General features: G+C 35.2%; 1 protein-coding gene across 1 annotated transcript; it reads left to right on the forward strand.

The window, feature by feature from the left end:
• Window positions 1-7: 7 nt before the first annotated feature.
• Window positions 8-15,170, forward strand: LOC117326176 (phospholipid phosphatase 1-like). Its single transcript, XM_033882815.1, has 6 exons — window positions 8-194; window positions 3,485-3,636; window positions 5,126-5,412; window positions 7,113-7,170; window positions 8,053-8,229; window positions 8,859-15,170. The coding sequence occupies exons 1-6, from the start codon at window positions 29-31 to the stop codon at window positions 9,042-9,044; spliced, it is 1,026 nt and encodes a 341-aa protein (XP_033738706.1). The 5' UTR covers window positions 8-28; the 3' UTR covers window positions 9,045-15,170.
• Window positions 15,171-23,129: the final 7,959 nt, after the last annotated feature.

Raw genomic sequence — 23,129 nt, forward strand, 5'->3', positions numbered from 1 at the left:
TGGAGTGGATAAGTCAAGAAAATATCGAATGTCCATAATTCTTTACTTCCGGTTATCAAACCTGTGGGCGATTTGTAACGGGGTGACACCTGTGTACAATATACACATACGGTCACGTTATTATGACTTTACCATGCAGATGGATGGCTCTGCGGTTCTCAAGATCATCATTGATCTCTCTTGTTTGGCAGCAGGTTCGTATTAGTTAACTATGTCGACATGGGTAAATGACATTTTTTTTATTCACGGTTTTGCAATGGAATCATTTTATTTTAGTAACGTGTACATACACTAACCACAGTGATCGCGATGTTTTCAACTAGAAGTAATACCACTCTGCTTCAATGTAAGTTCCTACATAAATCTTACTGTACACAACTCCGGTAAATCATGACAGCGGAAGTCTCTATGATCCGGGTGGTAAAAGCACAGTCAGCTTTAGCACACTGGGGCACGCGTTACGGTTTCGGGATTTTGAGTAACATATGACATCAGTTAGCAACACAATAATATAAGTATTCATATACATTGTAAAACCGTATAAAAAATCGGGGTTATTTTCTTATCGATGTATAAAAATTTCCTGCGTACTATAAAAATGTGGGTTTTTTTAAAAAAGTATGCAGTGTATTTTCATATGGATTAAAAATCCATATAAAAATATACTTTAGAAATGATTTTTCATTGGTATTTTGTATAAATTATTATATATTCTTATTGTTAGAAGGTCAAACTCCTATCATCAGATATATATACTCATGTAATCTTAATTACCATGTCTCCTTCATTTTGAGGCTTACAACACAAAACTTCTTTCAGTAAGGCTACAGCATCACAGCTATATGATCTGTAACTTATGTAACTGACATCTAAATTTTCCTGGAGTCTTATTAATCTATTCACAGATGTATATGCTACAGCAACATTAATTACAGAATTGATGATGATTAAAAATTATAGAAAAAACCGTATTGTAATGTAGTGTAACTGAACTGGCATGCCTGTGGCCAGGTAGCTCAAATGGTAAGAGAGTCCGTCTAGAGTTCAGAGATCCCTAGCCAGAGTTTCCTCTGGCCAAGGCCTGAAAACTCGGCCGGGGAGGTGCCCAGTTAAAGTCTGGGTGTGGTCGTTGCATTTTTCCTCCCCTGTTAAAGTTACATATATACATACAATGTATGTACAGTACATGTTCCTCTAAAGCTTGTTTAAAGACAAAATTTGAAAACATTTGTCTACATATATACATGTACAGTATGTACAGTATGTACATGTAGATCAGGGACATGTATTATAAATGTACATCCCTAGAAAATAAATACACACTACATTGGATTTGAAAATATTTTTTTATTAAAAAAAAAATCATTAAGCTGACAAAGCTTTTTAGAAGCTGAGCTCTGAGTTTACAAACAAGGAAGGTGTTCTCTGTACATATACAAGTGGTCATAGGATTAACGGATGCCTAGCAAGTCCTGTACCAGGCCCTCGAGGTAAAACTGGACAATCCTGAAACGGTCAACAGGCAGTCTCTAAATCAAATAGAGCCTACACACTTGAGATTAGAATGATATTTATATACATGTATGTCTAGGTACCTTATCTATATGTTGGGCTGCCAGTATATATATATAAATATAAAGCAATTTATACATTTTTTTTTCAAAGGTTTAAATTCAAAATAATATAAAAAAAATTCAAAGTAAATTATTTAATATTTATGAATGGCATGCATGAGAATTTTTTCAGATAAAAATCTGATTTCAGACTTTTTTCTCATGTTGGCTGTAATGTTAATTTTAATATTTCATCATAGAAAATACACTACAAATTGGAATTTCAAACGTTTTTTTACATTCATCTTATTATCCCTGGAATGATCATAAACTAAAACTTTCATTGGATTCAAACATAAATTGTACATCTGATACAAAATTCTTAACAGCCACGTGCACAGGCGCTGATTTTTCAAGTTGTGTTTTTTAATTCTGATACAGGTAAAACTACAAAATTACCTTTAATTGTGTAATAACACGTATACATGAAATGGTATAAAGTATAGTATTGAACCATTGTAATTTTTGTGTTATTTTCTAAATCATGGGAAGATTTACTCTGAATATTAATTACTTTTTTCTCATGTTGGCTGTAATGTTAATTTTAATATTTCATCATAGAAAATACACTACAAATTGGAATTTCAAACGTTTTTTACATTCATCTTATTATCCCTGGAATGATCATAAACTAAAACTTTCATTGGATTCAAACATAAATTGTACATCTGATACAAAATTCTTAACAGCCACGTGCACAGGCGCTGATTTTTCAAGTTGTGTTTTTTAATTCTGATACTGGTAAAACTACAAAATTACCTTTAATTGTGTAATAACACGTATACATGAAATGGTATAAAGTATAGTATTGAACCATTGTAATTTTTGTGTTATTTTCTAAATCATGGGAAGATTTACTCTGAATATTAATTGTCCCTACACCATATTCGATCAGTCATGTGGCACCATTTAAGTCCAAGGTGCAGACCTTAAATCAGTAATACCCGGCGGTCAAACAGGTATAGGTATATAACCATATCCTATTTCCCTGTTGAGGATCTGGTACAGTATGTTTACTCAACCGTAACGTATGTGTGTATGGATGTTCCTATCATGTTGTCATGCTTTAGGCATTATACTTATATATAGACGTATATACACACTAAGTGTAAATTTGTGTATTCATTCATAAATCCAAGTTGCTACAAGCATCCCAAAAGTCATACACCGGTAAACACAATCTGGCTTAACCAGCCCTACTTCAGCTAGCTAGATCGAGGTCTCTGGCTATTTTTTTGTTCTGACGCCAATTCAACCGACGTTACATGACGCCTGTCATAAGTTTCTCGCAGTGTTATCCTCTATTAGGCTCTAATATTGTTGGAGTAAACCGGCCCCTGTCAAATCTGGATCTCAGTCTTATACCGACCTTGATATTTGGTTCTGGCATTTCCTCTCATGATTTTCTGTTGGAAAATCACATAATTATATACATGTATATATATATAATTCAATTAGCTCAAATATAATTTAATTAGCTCAATTAGCTCAAATATAATTTAATTAGCACAAATGCTACAAAAGGGAAAAGCGCAAAAATAGGATTACCGCTAAAATATGTACGCTTACAGTAAACATATCCCGCAGAATTAACCGAGGAGTATCTGCGAAACACGAAGGATTGCCGGATTCATCATGAACATGTTTCTGCCTTGTCCAGTCAACGTGTTTGTATAATCTGATCTTTTGATTTTTGACAATTGATCATGAATCATGACAATTAAGAAACATTGATCTGTCCCCAAAGGATGGCATTCAGGTGTTATTTCCTAATTACTTTTAGAAGGCTGCAAATCCCAGTGATATGAAAGAAAGTGTAAATTTAAATAGAATTATATTCACATCTTGATTAATTTGTATTTTATTTCTAGTGTCAGTGCCAATCCTGATATTAAAACTTGTTGTGGAGCCGTTCCATCGTGGATTCTACTGTGATGATGAGAGTCTCATGCACCCACACAAACCTGACACCATTCCAACCTGGGCAGCCTCCCTCGCTGCCTTCGGTATCCCGATCATCTGTGTGAGTATTCATCATTCTGTAGTGAAACTGTCACCATTTGTCAAGAAAATTTTGAAATATCATAACATGGAATCCATCATTTTGAAATTGTGGTGATCCCTGATGGATGGTATTATATTGAGGGATTATAAGATAGGATATAGAGTCTAATGTTTCAAAATAACAGTATCAAAAATTTATTTCGACAGATACTGGTTAGTGTTATTCAAGGTTGGTTTACAAGTTATGTATTATATGCTAAATTCAAGAATACATCTGTAAGGACACAGTTGGGACCAAACAAACAGTTCAACAAATAGGTGGTATTTGTGTGATATGGGTTTGAGTAAGTGGGGTTTTACTCACAGGGGCTTGACACGTTCCGATGATCAATGACCCAGAATGAAAAGTTGTCTGGTTTTACTCACAGGAGCTTGACACGTTTCTATGACCCAGAATGAAAAAGTAACACCCTAGATCACTTAGAGGCCCGGCGTCCCTCAAGATTACTTAGAGGCCCAATTCTCTAGATCATTTAGAGGCCCGACCCCTTAGATCACTTAGAGGCCCAACCCTCCAGATCACTTAGAGGCCCGACTCTTTAGATCACTTAGAGGCCCAACTTTCTAGATCACTTAGAGGCCTAATTCTCTAGATCACTTAGAGGCCCAACCCACCAGATCACTTAGAGGCCCAACCCTCCAGATCACTTAGATGCCCAACCCACCAGATCACTTAGAGGCCCGACCCCCTAGATCACTTAGAGGCCCAACCCACCAGATCACTTAGAGGCCCAACTCTCTAGATCACTAAGAAGCCCAACCCCCTAGATCACTTAGAGGCCCAACCCTCCAGATCACTTAGAGGCCCAACTCTCTAGATCACTTAGAGGCCCAACTCTCTAGATCACTTAGAGGCCCAACTCTCTAGATCACTTAGAGACCCAACTCTCTAGATCACTTAGAGACCCAACTCTCTAGATCACTTAGAGGCCCAACTCTCTAGATCACTTAGAGACCCAACTCTCTAGATCACTTAGAGGCCCAACTTAGAGGCCCAACTCTCTTGATCACTCAGAGGCCCAACTCTCTAGATCGCTTAGAGACCCAAATCTCTAGATCACTTAGAGACCCAACATTCTAGATCACTTAGGGGCCCAACTTTCTAGATCACTTAGAGGCCCAACCCTCCAGATCACTTAGAGACCCAACTTTCTAGATCACTTAGAGGCCCAACCCTCCAGATCACTTAGAGGCTCAACTCTCTAGATCACTTAGAGGCCCAACTCTCTAGATCACTTGCAGGCCCGACCCCCTAGATCACTTAGAGGCCCGACCGGGGCCGGCCCCTAGATCACCTAGAAGCCATGCCTCTTAGATCACTTATTAAGTGATTGAGAAGGATGGGTCATGCTTGATTAATTTTCCATTCTGGGTCATAGGAACATACATGGCAAGCTGCTGTGGTTTTACTGTGTCACAATATCATTAATTTTTTTATTTGTTTACAGATGACAATAACTGAAGGCCTGCGTATATCTGTGTTTAAAAGGAGCTGCCATTGTGGGGCACTACAGAAACGTTACATTGAGGTCCTTTATAAATGTCTTGGTGCATTTTTATTCGGAGCAGCAGTGACCCAATTGACCACAGACATTGCTAAATATAGCCTCGGAAGACTTCGGCCTCATTTCCTGACCGTGTGTAAACCTGATATAAAAAACTGCTCAGCGATGACGGGATACATTGAGACATCAGTGTGCACTGGTACAGATCTGGCAGCAATCCAGGAGGCCAGGTAAAGTAAAGACAGACAAAGAAAAGTCTCAGCAAGATATTTTATTAGTTGTCATTCAATATAGTTATTCTGGGACTGTAAGATACTAAGAAAATTATGAGGAATTTCTCTGTTTGTTTTTATGTTATATTGTGTGGTGGTTATCTCTTCGTCTATTGAGGGGCCGCGGTGGCCGAGTGGTTAAGGTGTACCGACACTTTATCACTAGCCCTCCACCACTGGGTTGCGAGTTTGAAACCTACGTGGGCCAGTTGCCAGGCACTGACGTAGGCCGGTGGTTTTTCTCCGGGTACTCCGGCTTTCCTCCACCTCCAAAACCTGGCACGTCCTTAAATGACCCTCACTGTTAATAGGACATTAAACAAAAACAAACCAAACTTCGTCTATTGTCAGTCCAACCCTATATCTCATATTCCATTGCGAGTCCAACCCTATATCTCTTTGTCTATTGCCAGTCCAACCCTATATATCTTTGTCTACTACCAGTCCAACCCTTTATCTCTTTGTCTATTGCCAGTCCAACCCTTTATCTCTTTGTCTATTTCCAGTCCAACACTTTATGTCATTGTCTATTGCCAGTCCAACCCTATATCTCTTTGTCTATTGCCAGTCCAACCCTATATATCTTTGTCTATTGCCAGTCCAACCCTTTATCTCTTTGTCTATTGCCAGTCCAACCCTTTATATCTTTGTCTATTGCCAGTCCAACCCTATATCTCATATTCCATTGCCAGTCCAACCCTATATCTCATATTCCATTGCGAGTCCAACCCTATATCTCTTTGTCTATTGCCAGTCCAACCCTTTATCTCTTTGTCTATTGCCAGTCCAACCCTATATATCTTTGTCTATTGCCAGTCCAACCCTTTATCTCTTTGTCTATTGCCAGTCCAACCCTATATATCTTTGTCTATTGCCAGTCCAACCCTATATCTCTTTGTCTATTGCCAGTCCAACCCTTTATCTCTTTGTCTATTGTCAGTCCAACCCTATATCTCATATTCCATTGCGAGTCCAACCCTATATCTCATATTCCATTGCGAGTCCAACCCTATATCTCTTTGTCTATTGCCAGTCCAACCCTATATATCATTTGTCTATTGCCAGTCCAACCCTATATATCTTTGTCTATTGCCAGTCCAACCCTATATCTCTTTGTCTATTGCCAGTCCAACCCTATATCTCTTTATCTATTGCCAGTCCAACCCTATATATCTTTGTCTATTGCCAGTCCAACCCTTATATCTCTTTATCTATTGCCAGTCCAACCCTATATCTCTTTGTCTATTGCCAGTCCAACCCTATATCTCTTTGTCTATTGCCAGTCCAACCCTTTATCTCTTTGTCTATTGCCAGTCCAACCCTATATATCTTTGTCTATTGCCAGTCCAACCCTATATATCTTTGTCTATTGCCAGTCCAACCCTATATCTCTTTGTCTATTGCCAGTCCAACCCTTTATCTCTTTGTCTATTGCCAGTCCAACCCTATATCTCTTTGTCTATTGCCAGTCCAACCTATATCTCTTTATCTATTGCCAGTCCAACCCTATATATCTTTGTCTATTGCCAGTCCAACCCTATTGTCTATTGCCTAACTATATATAATGTCCTGCAGTAAACTTATTTTTTGATATTTCCCATTACATACATGATCGTTAATAATACTTAATGATTTGTTATTGATTTGTTTATTTTCAGACTTTCCTTTCCATCAGGACATACATCCATCACTATGTACTGTTTTGTGTATATGATGGTAAGATATTTTTGGAATATTACTTACTTCTGTTGATTTTTTTAAAAATACAAAATGTTTTTGCTTCATTATGTACTAAATTGATCTTTATGGTACCCAACATCATTAAATAAGAATATCATCCATATGAAAATAAGTTTGAAACTTGTTGAATTTTTTTAAACAGCTCTTAAGATCAATAACTAAAAGTCGTTGAAATCAAGATATTTGGCTGATATGTTCTTGGGCATGAAGCTCAATAACATTTGCGAATACAAATGACCTTGACACATATTCAATGTCACAGATCAAATTTGTTGCAAAACATTAACATTTTATTCTAAGTAATGAAAAGTCCTAGAATCAAGATGTTTTGTTGATATATTTCTTGGATGCATGCACCCCAACATACATTCGAAAAAGAAATGACCTTGACCAATATCCAAGGTCATTGGTGTCAAATTTGTTGAATCACCTAAACAGATTCTTCATAATAATCAAAAGTCCTAGATAGAAAATATCTGGCTGATACATTCCTTGGATAAACTCCAACAAAGTTTGTAAAAACAAATGACCATGACCTATATTCAAGGTCACAGGGGTCCAGTAACCAATAGCCCTGGAATTAAGGCAATGAGCTGGTTGGTTCATGTGATGATCGAAGCCCCACCAATTAAAGTTTGAGGAACAGATGTGACCTTGACCTATAGATGTCAAAATTGTTGAAATACTTACACTAGCAAAAGTCTGTATTATGAGAATTCCATTTTAACATCTTTTGAAGACATCTTGGAAGAAAAATAGAATTTAATTTAAGCATTAAGTTGAGTCTTTCAACAACAGGGACTTTTACATGGAGACATATCTGGGGAGTAAATTGATAAAGACACTGATATTTTTCAGATTTACCTCCAAGTGAGATTTAAATGGAGAAAGTGTTGGTTACTCCGACCATTCATCCAAGTCCTGCTGTTCTACATGGCTTATTACACTTCTTTGTCACGCATCTCTGATTACATGCATCACTGGAGCGACGTTCTAGGGGGAGCTGTGGTGGGACTTGTTGTGTGTGCTCTGGTGGTGAGTTATGCTGAAATTATACTGATCTTTTGTTGCCTACTCTAAACAAGTCATACTGAGAGTTTGCTGGTGTGTCTCCTAGTGGCAAGACATACTGAAACTCTAAGCATATTTATTTGTCTTATAATGGCAATTCATACTGTGATTATACTTATTTGTCTTTTAATGGCGAGTCATACTGAAAATATACTCATTTGTCTTTTAATGGTAAGTCATACTCTAAAGTATACTTATTTGTCTTTTGATAGTGACTCATACTGAAATCATACTCATTTATCTTTTAATGGCAAGTCATACTGAAATGATACTTATTTGTTTTTTTAATGATGAGTGATACTAAAATTGTGCTTATTTAAATTTTAATGGTGACTCATGCATAAAGTATACTCATTTGTCTTTTAATGGTGAGTCATATTGAAATTATATTCATTTGTCTTTTAATGGTGTGTTATATGGAAATTACACTTATTTGTATTTTATTGGCTCATATTTAAAACTGGAAGTATACTGATAAATAAATGTATATTTGTCTTTAAGCAGCGATTCATAGAGAAATTTACATACCTTCTCATAGTAAAGATCACGAAGAAGTTATCTGTCTTCAAATAGAAAATATTTTCTGTTGCCAGGTGTTTTGTGTGAGTGACTTATTCACGGATGTAACGTGCTGTAAACCTGGGGGTCCTAATGACAGACCTGACACAGACTTACCCCTCTTTAAATCTGCTCGCCACGACGACCGCCTCAGTATGCAGACTTCCTCAGAATCTACAGTTTCAAACAACAGTTCCCAAAATATCATCGCTGTGTCCTAACTGGATAACTCCAGGTCACAATCATTGTATGCCTCATATGCCTTATCCAGCAATGCTTGATTGATGTTTAGATCTTTTTCACAGAATTTTTATTGAACTTTTATCCAAATCTTAAAAGAGCTTTCTAACTTTTGTTTGTATAACTTTCTTAACTTGAAATTCCCCAAATATGGAAGGAAGTTTAAACATTTCGCTTAAATATTTTTTTATAAATTCTTAGTTTCCATCGGAATAGCATGTGCAGTTATAAACTTATGATTCACTTAACGATGGAATATTTTTAATCTCTTTTGTTTGTGCTTGCTCTTTTTAAAAATATGCAATTGTTTGCCAAGATAATTTTCTGAAAATATCCCAGTTTGAAAAAAACCCTTCCCTAAGCCCTATTAGCAATACTTTTTATGAAGTAGCTGTTCTTTGTATCAAACATTTTAAATGATATTTAATATAAAAATTAATTTCAATAATTTGAATGCAATTGATCTTATGCCTTATCGTTATTGTATACATATATGCTTGTAGTTGTGTATATTGTAACATAAATCCCTCCGAAATAATTTTACATCATTGATCATGATCAATTATACATTCAATTTTTAAATTATTTTATTTGATCAAACAGATTAAGTGAAGTTATATTCTGAGAATAAAATTAAAGCGTAAAGAATATTGATAGAATTATGCTATTCCTCATTATTTATTTTCATTTGATTGTTATAGGATCAATGATACTTCCTTGTGATAAAAAATTCTGTTTTAATTGGTGTAACTATATATTGTGTCATGAAAAAATGTATGAAACTTCTTGAATATTTCACAAGAGATGCATCTTTTTGAATGTTGAAAATTGGTAGGTAACTATATATGATAACAATTAGATGTTCATTATCCACTCTGTAAACTCAGTATGTTCATACGGAGTTTACAGAAAGGACATTGAACATCTGTTTTTGATTAGATTGTTAACTATTTTTGGTATGATGATAATGAGTTAATTGGCAGAAAAAAATTGTCAATATCTCCGTTATTACAATTATTACAGTGGAAACAAAACAGTGTAAGGTATTTTAAATTTATTTATTTGATTTGAGAGTTGTTTTCTTGAAAAGTTCACCTAAAATTTTTCCCGTGAATATTGTAGATCCTATAATTTTTAAAGAAATATGTTATTGCACATTGTTGTTATTTACTGTAATCGTAATAATCATAAATGAATAAATTAATCATTTCGATTAAATTTAATCCTCCTACAATATCAGTGCTCATGTATGTGATCAGCTTCCCCTGACTTGTAAAAAAGCTTCCTGCTTTGTTAATGAGCAAGATATACGTAATGGCTACATTGTACATAAGCGTTGTAAGCTCTTACCTTAAAGCGACTATAACTGTAAAAATTACCGTAAGAAAACTGGGGTTAACAGTGCTTTACAACCCCAAAATATATATTGACAGATCATATTTAACATGCAGTATAGCCTTGTGTATCGCTATATATCTTAAACCTATCTCACTATTTATAAGAAGGCATCATTGTTTCATGAGTTTAGAATTTACAGTTATAGTCGCTTTAAGCCTGCTGACAAATCGGAGAATTTTTTAGGAAGAAAGGGATCGTTGAACTTTGAAGTAATGCATCTATAACTTCTTCTTTCTTGAAATAAGTTTAATACTACAATTCATGGTTTGATTGTACGATCCATTTATTACAAGTTCTCTGAAGAATGCTTTTTGGTGCAATATGTGTGGTGTTTTGTAAATATTAAAAACAGTAATTTTTATACTTGTACATATATAAATTGTCAGCCATACATTTATATATTATTAGTTGTTGCTATGCTTACTATATTTGGAAACATGTTACAAATATATAATTTTTATACACTGTAAGTTGTTTATAAATGCATATCAGTTTTTAATATTATTAATTATCGGTAATGAAAAGTAGAAAATTTATTTTATTAAATCGCATTTGATTGAAACCATTCCAATGCCATATTTGTTTAAGATGATTTACCTTGACGTTCTCCCACCAACTTGGAAATTGCTAAACCATCAACATCGTAAACTATGTAGAGCTGACGTCTCTTCCCGGTATGAGGGCAGATCACTTCTCTCTGGTGACACTGGTGACGCTGGTGTGTTGTGATTGAAGCTTCCTTTTTTTAATCAATATTATATATTATATTATTATAATATAATATGTATAATTTATCAATGATTCTTGCTGCTAAATTCCTAGAACTTTTTTTTTATTTAATATTTATTTAAAAAAAAAAAAAATTATTGATGAAAATGTCCACATTTACATGCAATTGGAATTAACAAAAAGCATTGCTGGGATTATTGTAATCTTTTTTCCCCTTATGGTAATTTAAATCCCAGCAATTAATAAAATTAGTTTTCATTTTCTATATAAAATGTTTGGGATATCTCCTCATTATGCACTTGTGATAAATAACAAAATGTGCTAAAATGTAATATATTTGTATGTATATCAGCATTAACGGTGTTGTTCTCCAGGGTGATGTGTCAGAACTACTACTTTTATTCCTTTGTTAAATAGTGTTAGTAATAAAATGTAATAGCTAGATCAGGGTATTTGTAAGACATTTCTTTACCCTTTCTCTCAAGTAAAATTTGATTGAAATACTTAGTATTTTTCATGATCCATCTAGCTAAGTTAATAATATCAATGTTAACTTGATAATTTTTCTGGCCTGAAATAATTATTCTATTATTGCACTATCTTAGTGCCATCAATTTGATAAGTACAAATGTATCGTGCTTGGCTACGGCTTCTGTGAAGAAAATAATGTTGATGTACAATACATATATCCAAGGTGATATGAGTGCATTATTTTTCAAAATGCTAAAAAAAAAAGAAGACTTTTGTACATACAGTATATGTATAACCAACTGTGATGTTATTTGGTGAAGATCATTTATATATCAACTCATGTTCACTGTATATGTATAAAAACACTTTTAGATAACATTTAAAGCAAATTACTTGTTAGAAATTCTGAAGCTGTAATCCAACTAAACTGAACTATTTTGCAATACACAGTATTATAATACAGTGAAACCTGACATTACCATCACACTGTGGGACAAAGCCATTTTGTCAGATAATACAGTGGGTCGGTTAAGACAGTGTTGCCAATGACAGTAGAGTATACATGTAGGTCACTGTTCCAATGCATATGGTCGGAAAAGACAGTGTGTCGGTAAAGACAGTGTTGGCAATGACAGTAAAGTACAGGTCACTGTTTCCGATGGATATGGTCATGTAAGACAGTGTGTCGGTAAAGACAGTGTTGGCAATGGCAGTAGAGTATATAGGACACCGTTCTGAAGGATATGGTCGGAAAGACAGTGTGTCGGTTAAGTCAGGTTTCACTGTATTTATATATGTATTTATATATCATGATTAACATTTAAACTAGAATAATATTATTTCATACATAGCTAATCTGGTATAAAGCTAATCCGGTGTAATTCTATATTACATGAAAATACAATTAAAAGGTGAGAATTAACATTTGGCGATTTCTGTCCAGTCAGGGCCTAGAACTCACATCACCTGCACTAAATATATTTATACCCATTATACAAATTCCATATCTCAAAATGTTGTGATGTTTATCAAATTATATACTATTGTGAAAAAAATCATAAACATTTTTTATATAAGTATTTAAATGGTAATAATTCGACTTTTTAATATATACTGTTGTGAAAAAAATCATGAACATTTTTATTAATTTAAAGAAAACAATTTGACTGTTATCATTGTGTTTTGATTTCATTTTGTTTACAGAAGAGTTTCAGGCCCGATGAAAAGTTCATTAAGTAATTTAAAGGGCAATACAAAAAATATTGGCCTTTTTTTTCAAATATTTCCGTATCATGCCATGTGCTAAACAATTTTTCAATACATGTATTTAAAACTTCGAAAATCTCCTAGGTCATTATTTGTTTGATCTTGTATTCTGTGTAAGTTTTAATGTTGCTCAAACAAGGAAAAGGGCGGCTGTCCGCCTGTCCAACCATGTGTGCATGCGTACATCCTTCTGTTTGTATGTTTTGTCAGATTGACGACCAATTTATGTTTTTGTAAATTAGTCTTGTAATTAGATTTTCCAGATTGAGTTCGATTTCGGACACATTGGACAATTTTTGTGAGAGTTATTGCCCTTTGGCATTTTTATGCAATACTTACTTTCTGGTGTTAAGAGTGTTCTTCCATACACAATCATGGTAGTTAAATTTTGAGTCCAGTCTGCCAATTTTGTGTGAGTTACTGCCCTTTGACGAGATTAATACTGCGGTATTATCAAATGAACACATTCCAACAATTTTTGTAGTAGTTATTGCTCTTCATCAGTTTTATGCAAGCTTCACCTGGTTGAGATTTAGTATATTTTCTCTATTTACAGAAGCTCTTTAATATTATTTTTTAGACAGTGTTCGATCTTATGAAAATTTTGCAAATTTTTGTAGGAATAATTGCCTATCTGTTTGTATTACAATATGAGAACAGATTATATATTTTTTTTAAATTGCAGGGAGGGGGTGGGGAGTCATTTGGCTACACCATACCATAATTTTATTCGTGAAGTTTTGCATTTTCATTTTACAAACTTTGTCAAACCACTCAGTGTGTAAATGTCTAACTGGTATGTCCCTAACAGGGCAATCCTCTTCTTACTTTAATTTGGTTTTAATCATTTGTGGCCCACATGAGGGCAAACAGGGCAAAAACTAGATGGCAAAGATTTCACTTCTCACAGTACAATATTTGATAACCTATTAATTTTACCAGGCAGTTGTCACAAATTATTCCCATAAGAACAAACAGAGACCAAAACTGTACTTCGTGAAATAAATGTATGCATAAATGCTTATGATGCACTTACAATCGGTTTTTGACAATAGTATCTACACTGTTTTTGATATACAATAGTAATGTTTTTTGTTATTGAAATATGTTAACTTTTTTTTTTTTTGTTATCATTTATACTGTGTAACTACAATATAGAGATGTATTCTGCTCAAGCCTCAATTTGCACAAATATCTAATTTAAATTGTGTACATTTTTACAGTGATAACAGATTTTGTTTGACACAAACTCAATGTTGGTGATGTTTTTTTGCTATTTATTTTTGATTCTACAAAAAAGAAGAAAGAAACGTAAATTTGTTTATTGTTATCCTGATCTTAATATCAGATCTGGATTAAGAAACCTGATAGAATACACATTATGCATAATTATTATTGTTTATTGAATTCCTGTTTTGACAGTTTATATTAAGTCTGAAGAATCGCCAAAATGCAACGAAAGTACTGAAGGCATGTTGTCAAGTTTTTTCTTTTTCTTTTCTGAGAGATTATACTTAACAACTATATACATTTGTATATAGAGGATATCTAACAGTGTCTTCAGTAATACCAAATATATTTCACGAGTGTGGCTAATATTTTGATATTTTTTTCACGAGTACGTAGCACAAGTGAAAAATATCAAAATATATAGGCACACAAGTGAAATATATTTGGTATTACTGAAGATACTATTAGTTATTCTGTTTATTACATATTATAGCAAAATATGCCAAGGCAACTCAAAATCTCCCAGAATTCATTGTGGTCCTTGTCAATAGCTCACAAATGTAGGCTAAATCGTGACGTTATATATATTCGATCCTGCATTATGACGTCATACATGTATAACATATTTTCACTAGAGAAAAATATAACTTTTATGGAATGAATAATTTTTGATATTTCATTGGTAAAAATGTAATAAAATAATTATATGTATATCTTTATATTATATAAACAAAAAGCAAAAGAAAAAAAAAAGAAAAACTTGACAACACATCTTTAGAACTTTAGTCACATCTTGGCAGTTCTTCAGAGTGTTTATTCGAAGGATTCAAACAATATTTTACTATATACATGTATATATATATGCTATTGACGTATTGTTATAGAACTTCTTTCATGTCGGGGCCATTACATCAAATAGTATTGAAGACAATTTGTTTATATTTAGAGAGACAATTTGTTGGTCTATTAAACATATCATGTACAGATTTTATCATTAAATATCAAATACATAATGTAAGTGTTTATTTATGTATACTACATTCTACAGGGACACAAACTGCCAAACCCACTCTCCATATATATTTATCTTTACAGCGCTGATGTGGCGCAGCGCAGCGGTATAAGCTGCGGGTATTTCAAGCTAGGCGATTGGGTGCCGTAGATCGTGAGTTCGAGGCCCGGTCAGGTCACGATCGAGTCATGAAGTTGTCTTCCTTTGTCAGTTGTGTTACTATGTATATGTTATATATCTTTACATGTATGTATACTATGTATGCCTATAATTATATACGAACCTTTGGTTGACACTTTGTACCAATCCATCTTACCAAAATCAATATGAAAACTTATAAAAACATCCCAGGTTCTCTCTTAAAAAGTCGCTTTTCAGAAGTTTATATCAATTATTATAATAGATGTTTATTTTGGTATTAATCAAATCACCCTACATCTGCATGCGATCCATCAGTTGTCCATCCATTTACAATCCTTGTCATTGGAATTTATTGAAAGCTTGTATGTTTGCCTTGTTTATCGCCCCGTGAACAGCAAGGGACATTTTGAGATTCGGTCTCCTTGTAGTAGTTGGTGACCACCTCACTAAACAACATTCAGGTGGCCTATTCAATTTTGAGACTGATCAGAAAGAGCCTGAAAATAAAAAGGAGCATTTTGAACAAGCCAGATTGGGCATTGCATGCACGAAATACAAAAACGCATCATACCAAATCTGGTCGTATACATGCATGGCGACACATACCAATGATTGCGTACACCAAACTAAACTGATCGGTAATGGGAATATAGGGCATTATAGCGAGTCAAATTTGGCTTGATTTGGGTTCGATAGTGATAGTAGTTGATTATATGTGCTACAATGATATTCAACTCGACTTGAAAGTATCAATCTAGTGGAAAATAGGTGTGAGGTGTTGATTTTTGTCTCAAAATATCGCGTTAACTGCTCAATAACTTCTAAACCATATACTGTCAGCAAATATATCATACATGATTGGAAACTGCAAACATTTTGTCACCGAAACGCAATCTCCATTAATCTGTCATATTCTATGCTAACGAAATATCAAGGATTTTGTACTCACCGGCGGGGTCTGAAGCGGTGTTTGTCAGCCATATTGATCTTCTCATACCAAAATACGCGCTCATCATACCAAACACGTTGGACCCCCTGATGTTGAAGTTACAGGAGAGATTTCTCTCGCACTTCATTTTTAGTTTCCCCTTTGTCCCCTGTTATGCCTATTCAATTTTGAGACTGATCAGAAAAAGAACAAAATGGCCGACAGACAGCCATCTTGTATTTTGATAGTTGACGTTTATAACATGTATCGGATTTTAGCCAACCATCTCATAGAAAGCATATTTATTTATATATATATATTTAAAAAAATCGCAAATTGATAAAAAGAAAGCACAAAAACTACACGATATGGCCATATCGCCATAGGAGATTCATCAGTGCTATTGTTGTGAATTGTTCAAAGATCAAAATAAATGCCTAAATATACTCTAAATAGTATATAGCTGGTACTTTGGTGCTATTCGAGGGAGATTTTATTTCGCTGTATTCGCGATCTTTAAAAACCTTCTATAGCACGAAAATATATACCTATCTATAATTTATACATTTATGAAGAAATGTATAGAATTGTTTACGTTTCTTCAGAATGCTTACAAAGTGTGATTGGAATTTAATTACCTCGATCTAGGTCCGACTGGTACAACCGTGAAATATTAGCCTCGTGAAATTTAAAAATTATACAGTAGTTCACAGACAAAATACTGAATAGTCTTCGATGAGTTTGACGAATTACCCTGATGTCCTTAGCAACCAGGGCGGTAAGTGACCTCATCAGTCGCTCTTGAATCTGTTATATTTTGATCTGGAGTGACAATGCCCTTGTACATCCCTTCTAAGTGCAGAGGCTGTTATGAGAGCATAACTGCCAACACCTGAGCGCCATTGTTACCGTTGTGATAATGACTACGCGGCTATATAAATATGATTTTTTCATCAAAAAGGTCATCTGTTCTGTTTGAATGCATTTTGTGTAAAAAAGAAAGAATATGCTACGTAAAGATTTGTAGGGATCGGACCTAAAGGCAGAACTGCCACATGATAAATAAACTTAAAATACCATGTCATAATCTTTTCAATCAATTCAAACTTGAATACACATTTTGATGTTGTGCATACTCTGACTTTGTAATATATACAGAAGCTAATCATTTACATATACCATATAATACCGTGGACCAGTAATTGAACTGTGCCAAGCTTAACACACGAAGAAATCATAGCTTCACATTATACTTTTGTTGCTTCCTTACATATACGTAAAAAAATGGCCAACAAATTAAATGATGAAACTCGCCCATATCAAACGCTTACAAGGAGTGATAGCTGGAGTGTACAAGTGTGTTGACTGGAGTGTACAAGCTTGTTAACTGGAGTGTACAAGCGTGTGATCTTGAGTGTACAAACGTGATGACTGGAGTGTACAAGCGTGTTAACTAGAGTGTACAAGCGTGTTAACTGGAATGTACAAGCGTGTTAACTGTAGTGTACAAGCGTGTGATCTTGAGTGTACAAGTGTGTGATCTGGAGTGTACAAGCTTGTTAACTGGAGTGTACAAGCGTGTGATCTTGAGTGTACAAACGTGTTAACTGAAATGTACAAGCGTGTTAACTGGAATGTACAGGCGTGTTAACTGGAGTGTACAAACGTGTTAACTGGAATGTACAAGCATGTTAACTGGAGTGTACAAGCGTGTTAACTGGAATGTACAGGCGTGTTAACTGGAGTGTACAAACGTGTTAACTGGAGTGTACAAACGTGTTAACTGGAGTGTACAAACGTGTTAACTGGAATGTACAAGCGTGTTAACTGGAGTGTACAAGCGTGTTAACTGGAATGTACAAGCGTGTTAACTGGAGTGTACAAACGTGTTAACTGGGGTGTACAAACGTGTTAACTGGGGTGTACAAACGTGTTAACTGGAATGTACAAGCGTGTTAACTGGAGTGTACAAACGTGTTAACTGGAATGTACAAGCGTGTTAACTGAAATGTACAGGCGTGTTAACTGGAGTGTACAAGCGTGTGATCTTGAGTGTACAGGTGTGTGATCTGGAGTGTACAGGCGTGTGATCTGGAGTGTACAAGCGTGTGATCTGGAGTGTACACGTATGTGGTCTGGAGTTTCAGGCCCGATGAAAAGTTCATTAAGTAATTTAAAGGGCAATAAAAAAAATATTGGCCTTTTTTTCAAATATTTCCGTAACATGCCATGTGCTAAACAATTTTTCAATGCATGTTAACTGGAATGTACAAGCGTGCTAACTGAAATGTACAGGCGTGTTAACTGGAGTGTACAAGCGTGTGATCTTGAGTGTACAGGTGTGTGATCTGGAGTGTACAGGCGTGTGATCTGGAGTGTACAAGCGTGTGATCTGGAGTGTACACGTATGTGGTCTGGAGTGTACAAACTTATGATCTGGAGTGTACTTACTTGTTAACTGTAGTGTACAAACGTGTGATCTAGAGTATACAGACGTGTGATCTAGAGTGTACAAACGTGTGATCTGGAGTGTACAAACGTGTGATCTGGAGTGTACAAGCGTGTGATATGGTGCTCGAAAGTACCATAAGGTACTGACTTCAGTTTATTTTTGACTATGCACATGTATATGTGCTATTTTAATGAGGCGATGGCAACGAACTCAGTATAGCTACTGTATAATAATAACGTATACATGTACATGGTCCACCAGTTTCAATACAGATGTGTAAAAATGGCGAATCGATAATAACACAAAATACAAAAAATCCAACAAATTCTAAAATATAGATTTGCACGGAGACCATTGAAAAGTAGCTGGATAGTAAGACCAGGTGGTATGGAAGAGTAAGCGTCTTCTGTTCATTGACGACACCCGTCATTCAAATCCGCAGTGGCGTAGGAAACGGGGGGGGGGGGGGGGGGGGGGGGGGGGGGGGGGGGGGCAATGCCCCCCCCCCACTTTTTATAGTGGGCAAACTTATCTTTTGGCCCCCCCCCCCCCCCCCCACTTTTTGACATCCAAAATCTAAAAAATGGGAAAAAACACGAATTTATATATTCATTTCGATAAATATCTGTATATTTTCGAACCGATTATGTTTTCTTGAAGGCAACGATAAAAACTTTATCTTGTACATCCGGAACATTCCGACTTTTATACTAGTATATCAATCCTCAGACCAATCGGAACCCCTCGTCATTTTCTCCCTTCGCAGACGAGGTGTTCCGATTGATCCTCAGACCTGTGTGTCGGTCGTCTGCACTAGCCTGGTAAGTCAATATTTATATCTTAATACGAAATTTTGCTTAACTTCATCACATAGATTCAATAAGTTGATGATAATTTGCGTAGTTAATTGAGTTCATAATGAGAACAAGACAGAAACACAACATGAATAAGAATGCGCGGTTTTAACGTGAATCGAGTGATACTAATTACCAACAGGTACGAGGATATACAAAAAAGGCTTAGACCCCCTTGAACCCCCTATCAGGGCGCTGCCCTGGACCCACTGGGCGGCCCCTCACACCCCTCGTTAAAAAGAAAAAGGCAAAAAAAAAAAAAATCGTCTCGCGCCTAGGGCGCTCGCATTAATTTATTACTAAATTACTGGAACCCCCGCCCTTTCGAAAATCCTGGCCGGGCCTGGTGATTCATGTTTTGCCATAAATAAAATATCCTGATTTGCGTAAATAACTTATTTTGTTCTACATAAATTATCAAAATTGTCATGGGATGTTGAAATGATAATTATTGGCTAATTTTGCGGAGATGGCATACGATTTGTTTAGTGCGTAAAATCTAAGGTTAAAAAAAATTTTGCCCCCCCACTTTTTGACGACTTCCTAAGCCACTGTTCGGGGTTAAGTGACTTCCTCAGAATGAGAACCGATGGTGACAGCTGGACTCTGGGCATATCAACAAATATCGGACACGTCTGACGTCATATCTCACAAGGAAACAATAATATTTCAGTGCTGTTAAAATTGACGTTCTTTCAGATGTATTATAAAGCAAGGATCATCTGTATTTTAATCAGACTGGACATTCATAAAATGCCGGAAAAGATTGAGTTTTTCCAGCCATGTCTTTATCTAAGAAAGTTTGCTTTGAACCATTTGACATCGAATCTGTAATAAATTAATATATTATGATTACTTTAAAAATTATTTAAGTAACAATTTCGAGTAATGCTGCGTATTGAATGAGAGGTTGGGAATAACTCATACGCATTTTGAGTTTGGTTACCTCCCTTAGACCACACAATTATGTCATCTTTAAACTGGATAAAAACTATACATACTCAACAGCTGTTATGAAACTATTTATCAACATTACTACACAACATGTATTGATATTTACCCATTTTCGGAATACCGGACCTTCGGACTATTGGCCCTTCGGACTAAAGGGCATTCGGAATATAAGGGTGTCAAAGGTAGAACTAGACGTGTATATATCAACCTCGTTTCCATTAATTTTGTTAAGTGTATGAGATACAACAAGCTAAAGAATTATTTGATCATTACTAACATTCCTTTATTTAATTTCCTAATGTTGTATTTATCATTTCATAAAAGGTCGTAATTGGAGCTCTGGTCAATGTATATTTCGTTCACGGTTGGGCGAGTATCGACTTGCGCCGGTCAGGTAAACAGGTACATTGTATACAGGTGTGTCGACAAACACGCGACCTGACATGATCACCACGTGCACCTGCTCGTGTTGTTCACGTACCTCGACGGAGGAAGACCTCAGCGAACATTTCTTACAATAACCATGTCCCGGATTTCAAGGAATTTATTTTTGAACAGGTAAATATTTTAGAAATTGTTATAAAACGCATTCTATCTAAATACTGTATAATGTCTTATTGTTTGGGATGTCAAGATGACCTATAAGCTACCGTGTGTGTGTCAGTGTATAAAGTGTGGGGTAGGGGAATGGGGTCACATTATGTGTCTATATCAAGTCTAATTTACAAACAGTGTACTTATTTGGATATAGGTCATATATAAGTTTTAAAATTTTCAACAGTTTAATAGTTTCGGGCTTCTACACTATACTTTGTGAAGATTTCCAATGCTGTAGTTGATTCTCAGCAGTAAAGTAAAATAAATAAACAAGAATTCCCTTACTTTTTTTTAAAGACGGATATGAAAATACAGAAATCAAGACAAAAGGAACAACGTGAGTCTCCCGGCATGTCCCCACTGCCCCACGGCTTGTGTACATATTTTCGTTACATGTTCAAATTTTAACTGAAAACAACCTTGTGGTATATTTTCAACTGTTGCTTCCTATTTGAAGTCACATCAAATTAATCATTTGTAATGAGTTTAAGAATTAAGCAACTATTCATCACCGCATCATTTGGCATTGACGAATTTGAAAATTATGAACCATAATTTATACTGTATTAGGCCTAAGTAGGAGACAGATAATTATGATAACATTTTTTCCTAGCTATGATTCAACCCGGAAATGAATACGTTTGATTATATGAAACGAACACATGTACACATATCTTTATTGTAGTCTATCAATTTCACATCTTTCCTCTACTTAATTTTCTACAATATTTTTTATCGACGAAAAGAAGATAGATGAAAGCAGATACGTATATATCACGTTATGGCGTCTCTGCTGAAAGGTATGTATGTGTAAGTATGGCCGATTTATATACTGTACAATTATCACCTGTCCTTTAGTGTACGGTTTGGTATCAATTACACGGAATAAATATATGGAAATGTTTGTGTTGTGTTTCAATTGATGCGCGATATTTTTTACGAGAGATAGAGTATGAAGACGCCGAGAAGATCACAGTAAGTACCCAGCATGCGTCCAACTGCCCATTTCCTGTTGTAAATAACACTTCCGGTTCCTGTCATCTTTCTTAGTTCGTTATTTTGATTCTTAGGTCTCACACAACTAATTATTTTGTATTATGTTATTTCCAGTGACTCCATCCCTCAATCGCTCATATGAAGCTTAAATGTTGTGATTTTTTTTTATCAAATCAAAGTTTAACGTTTTCATATCCTTGGATAGATTTAATGGCATATAAGTGCACACCAGTACTTAAAAAACAGCGGCTCTGATATTTACAGTGGACGGGGGAACCCCCACCTCGGGGAATTCCCGTCTTTTTGCACCTGTAATCCTGTAATTACTAATGTTTGAAGTTTGAATGAATGATCTTAAATAATGCTTTTTTTCATTCGCATACGTTTGTGGTCAAGTTTTGAAATTTATTTTTTATGGAAAAGTACTCGACTTGTAAGTCTGGTGTCGTTCGTTTGAGAATTTCGAAATCCGGGAGGATCGGTGTGCGAAGTAATACCGAACCACACTTTTTATCAATGTTAAGTCCCGACTTAGTATCACAGAGGAGTCATTTTTGTGATTCGTTAGAAACGGGTACATAATATACATGAAGAAATACGGATTATCGTGTCATCCGGAAAAGAAGAATTTACGGAAAATAAAGATTGAGGTGACATAAAGGATGTTTGTCTTCAGTAACCAGCATCTATTATGGTATGTAATTGAAACAATGTTGTTTATCAAACACTATATTTAAATCTAAATTTTTCTGAAAAAAATCTTCAAAAAGTCAATAGCGGGGTTAACCGTATAAACACATTTTTTAAAGCAATCAATGACACTCGCTCTTTATATGGCAGTGGAACATGGATAATCCGGTAAAAGAAAACAAAATCGAAGATGGCGGATTATCTGGATAAGACGAAGATATTGGTGGATCTCGTTGTTAAGTGTCTCTAACAACACACACAGTCTTCGCTGATAAGTGTTTGGAATCAGAGTAAGTTCCTCTACATTGTAGAGATACATTTGTGTCCGCTGTCCTATCCCGTAATAAT

Source organism: Pecten maximus, chromosome 4 (assembly GCF_902652985.1).
Source record: "Pecten maximus chromosome 4, xPecMax1.1, whole genome shotgun sequence".
In the NCBI taxonomy this organism is placed as follows: domain Eukaryota; kingdom Metazoa; phylum Mollusca; class Bivalvia; order Pectinida; family Pectinidae; genus Pecten; species Pecten maximus.

Excerpts from the sequence above, each read along its gene's own strand:
- LOC117326176 (XM_033882815.1), top strand. The coding sequence starts at position 29 with ATGTCCATAATTCTTTACTTCCGGTTATCAAACCTGTGGGCGATTTGT. Across the intron at positions 195-3,484 it reads TCTCTCTTGTTTGGCAGCAG|TGTCAGTGCCAATCCTGATA; the intron begins GTTCGTATTAGT and ends TTTTATTTCTAG. Across the intron at positions 8,230-8,858 it reads TTGTTGTGTGTGCTCTGGTG|GTGTTTTGTGTGAGTGACTT; the intron begins GTGAGTTATGCT and ends TTCTGTTGCCAG.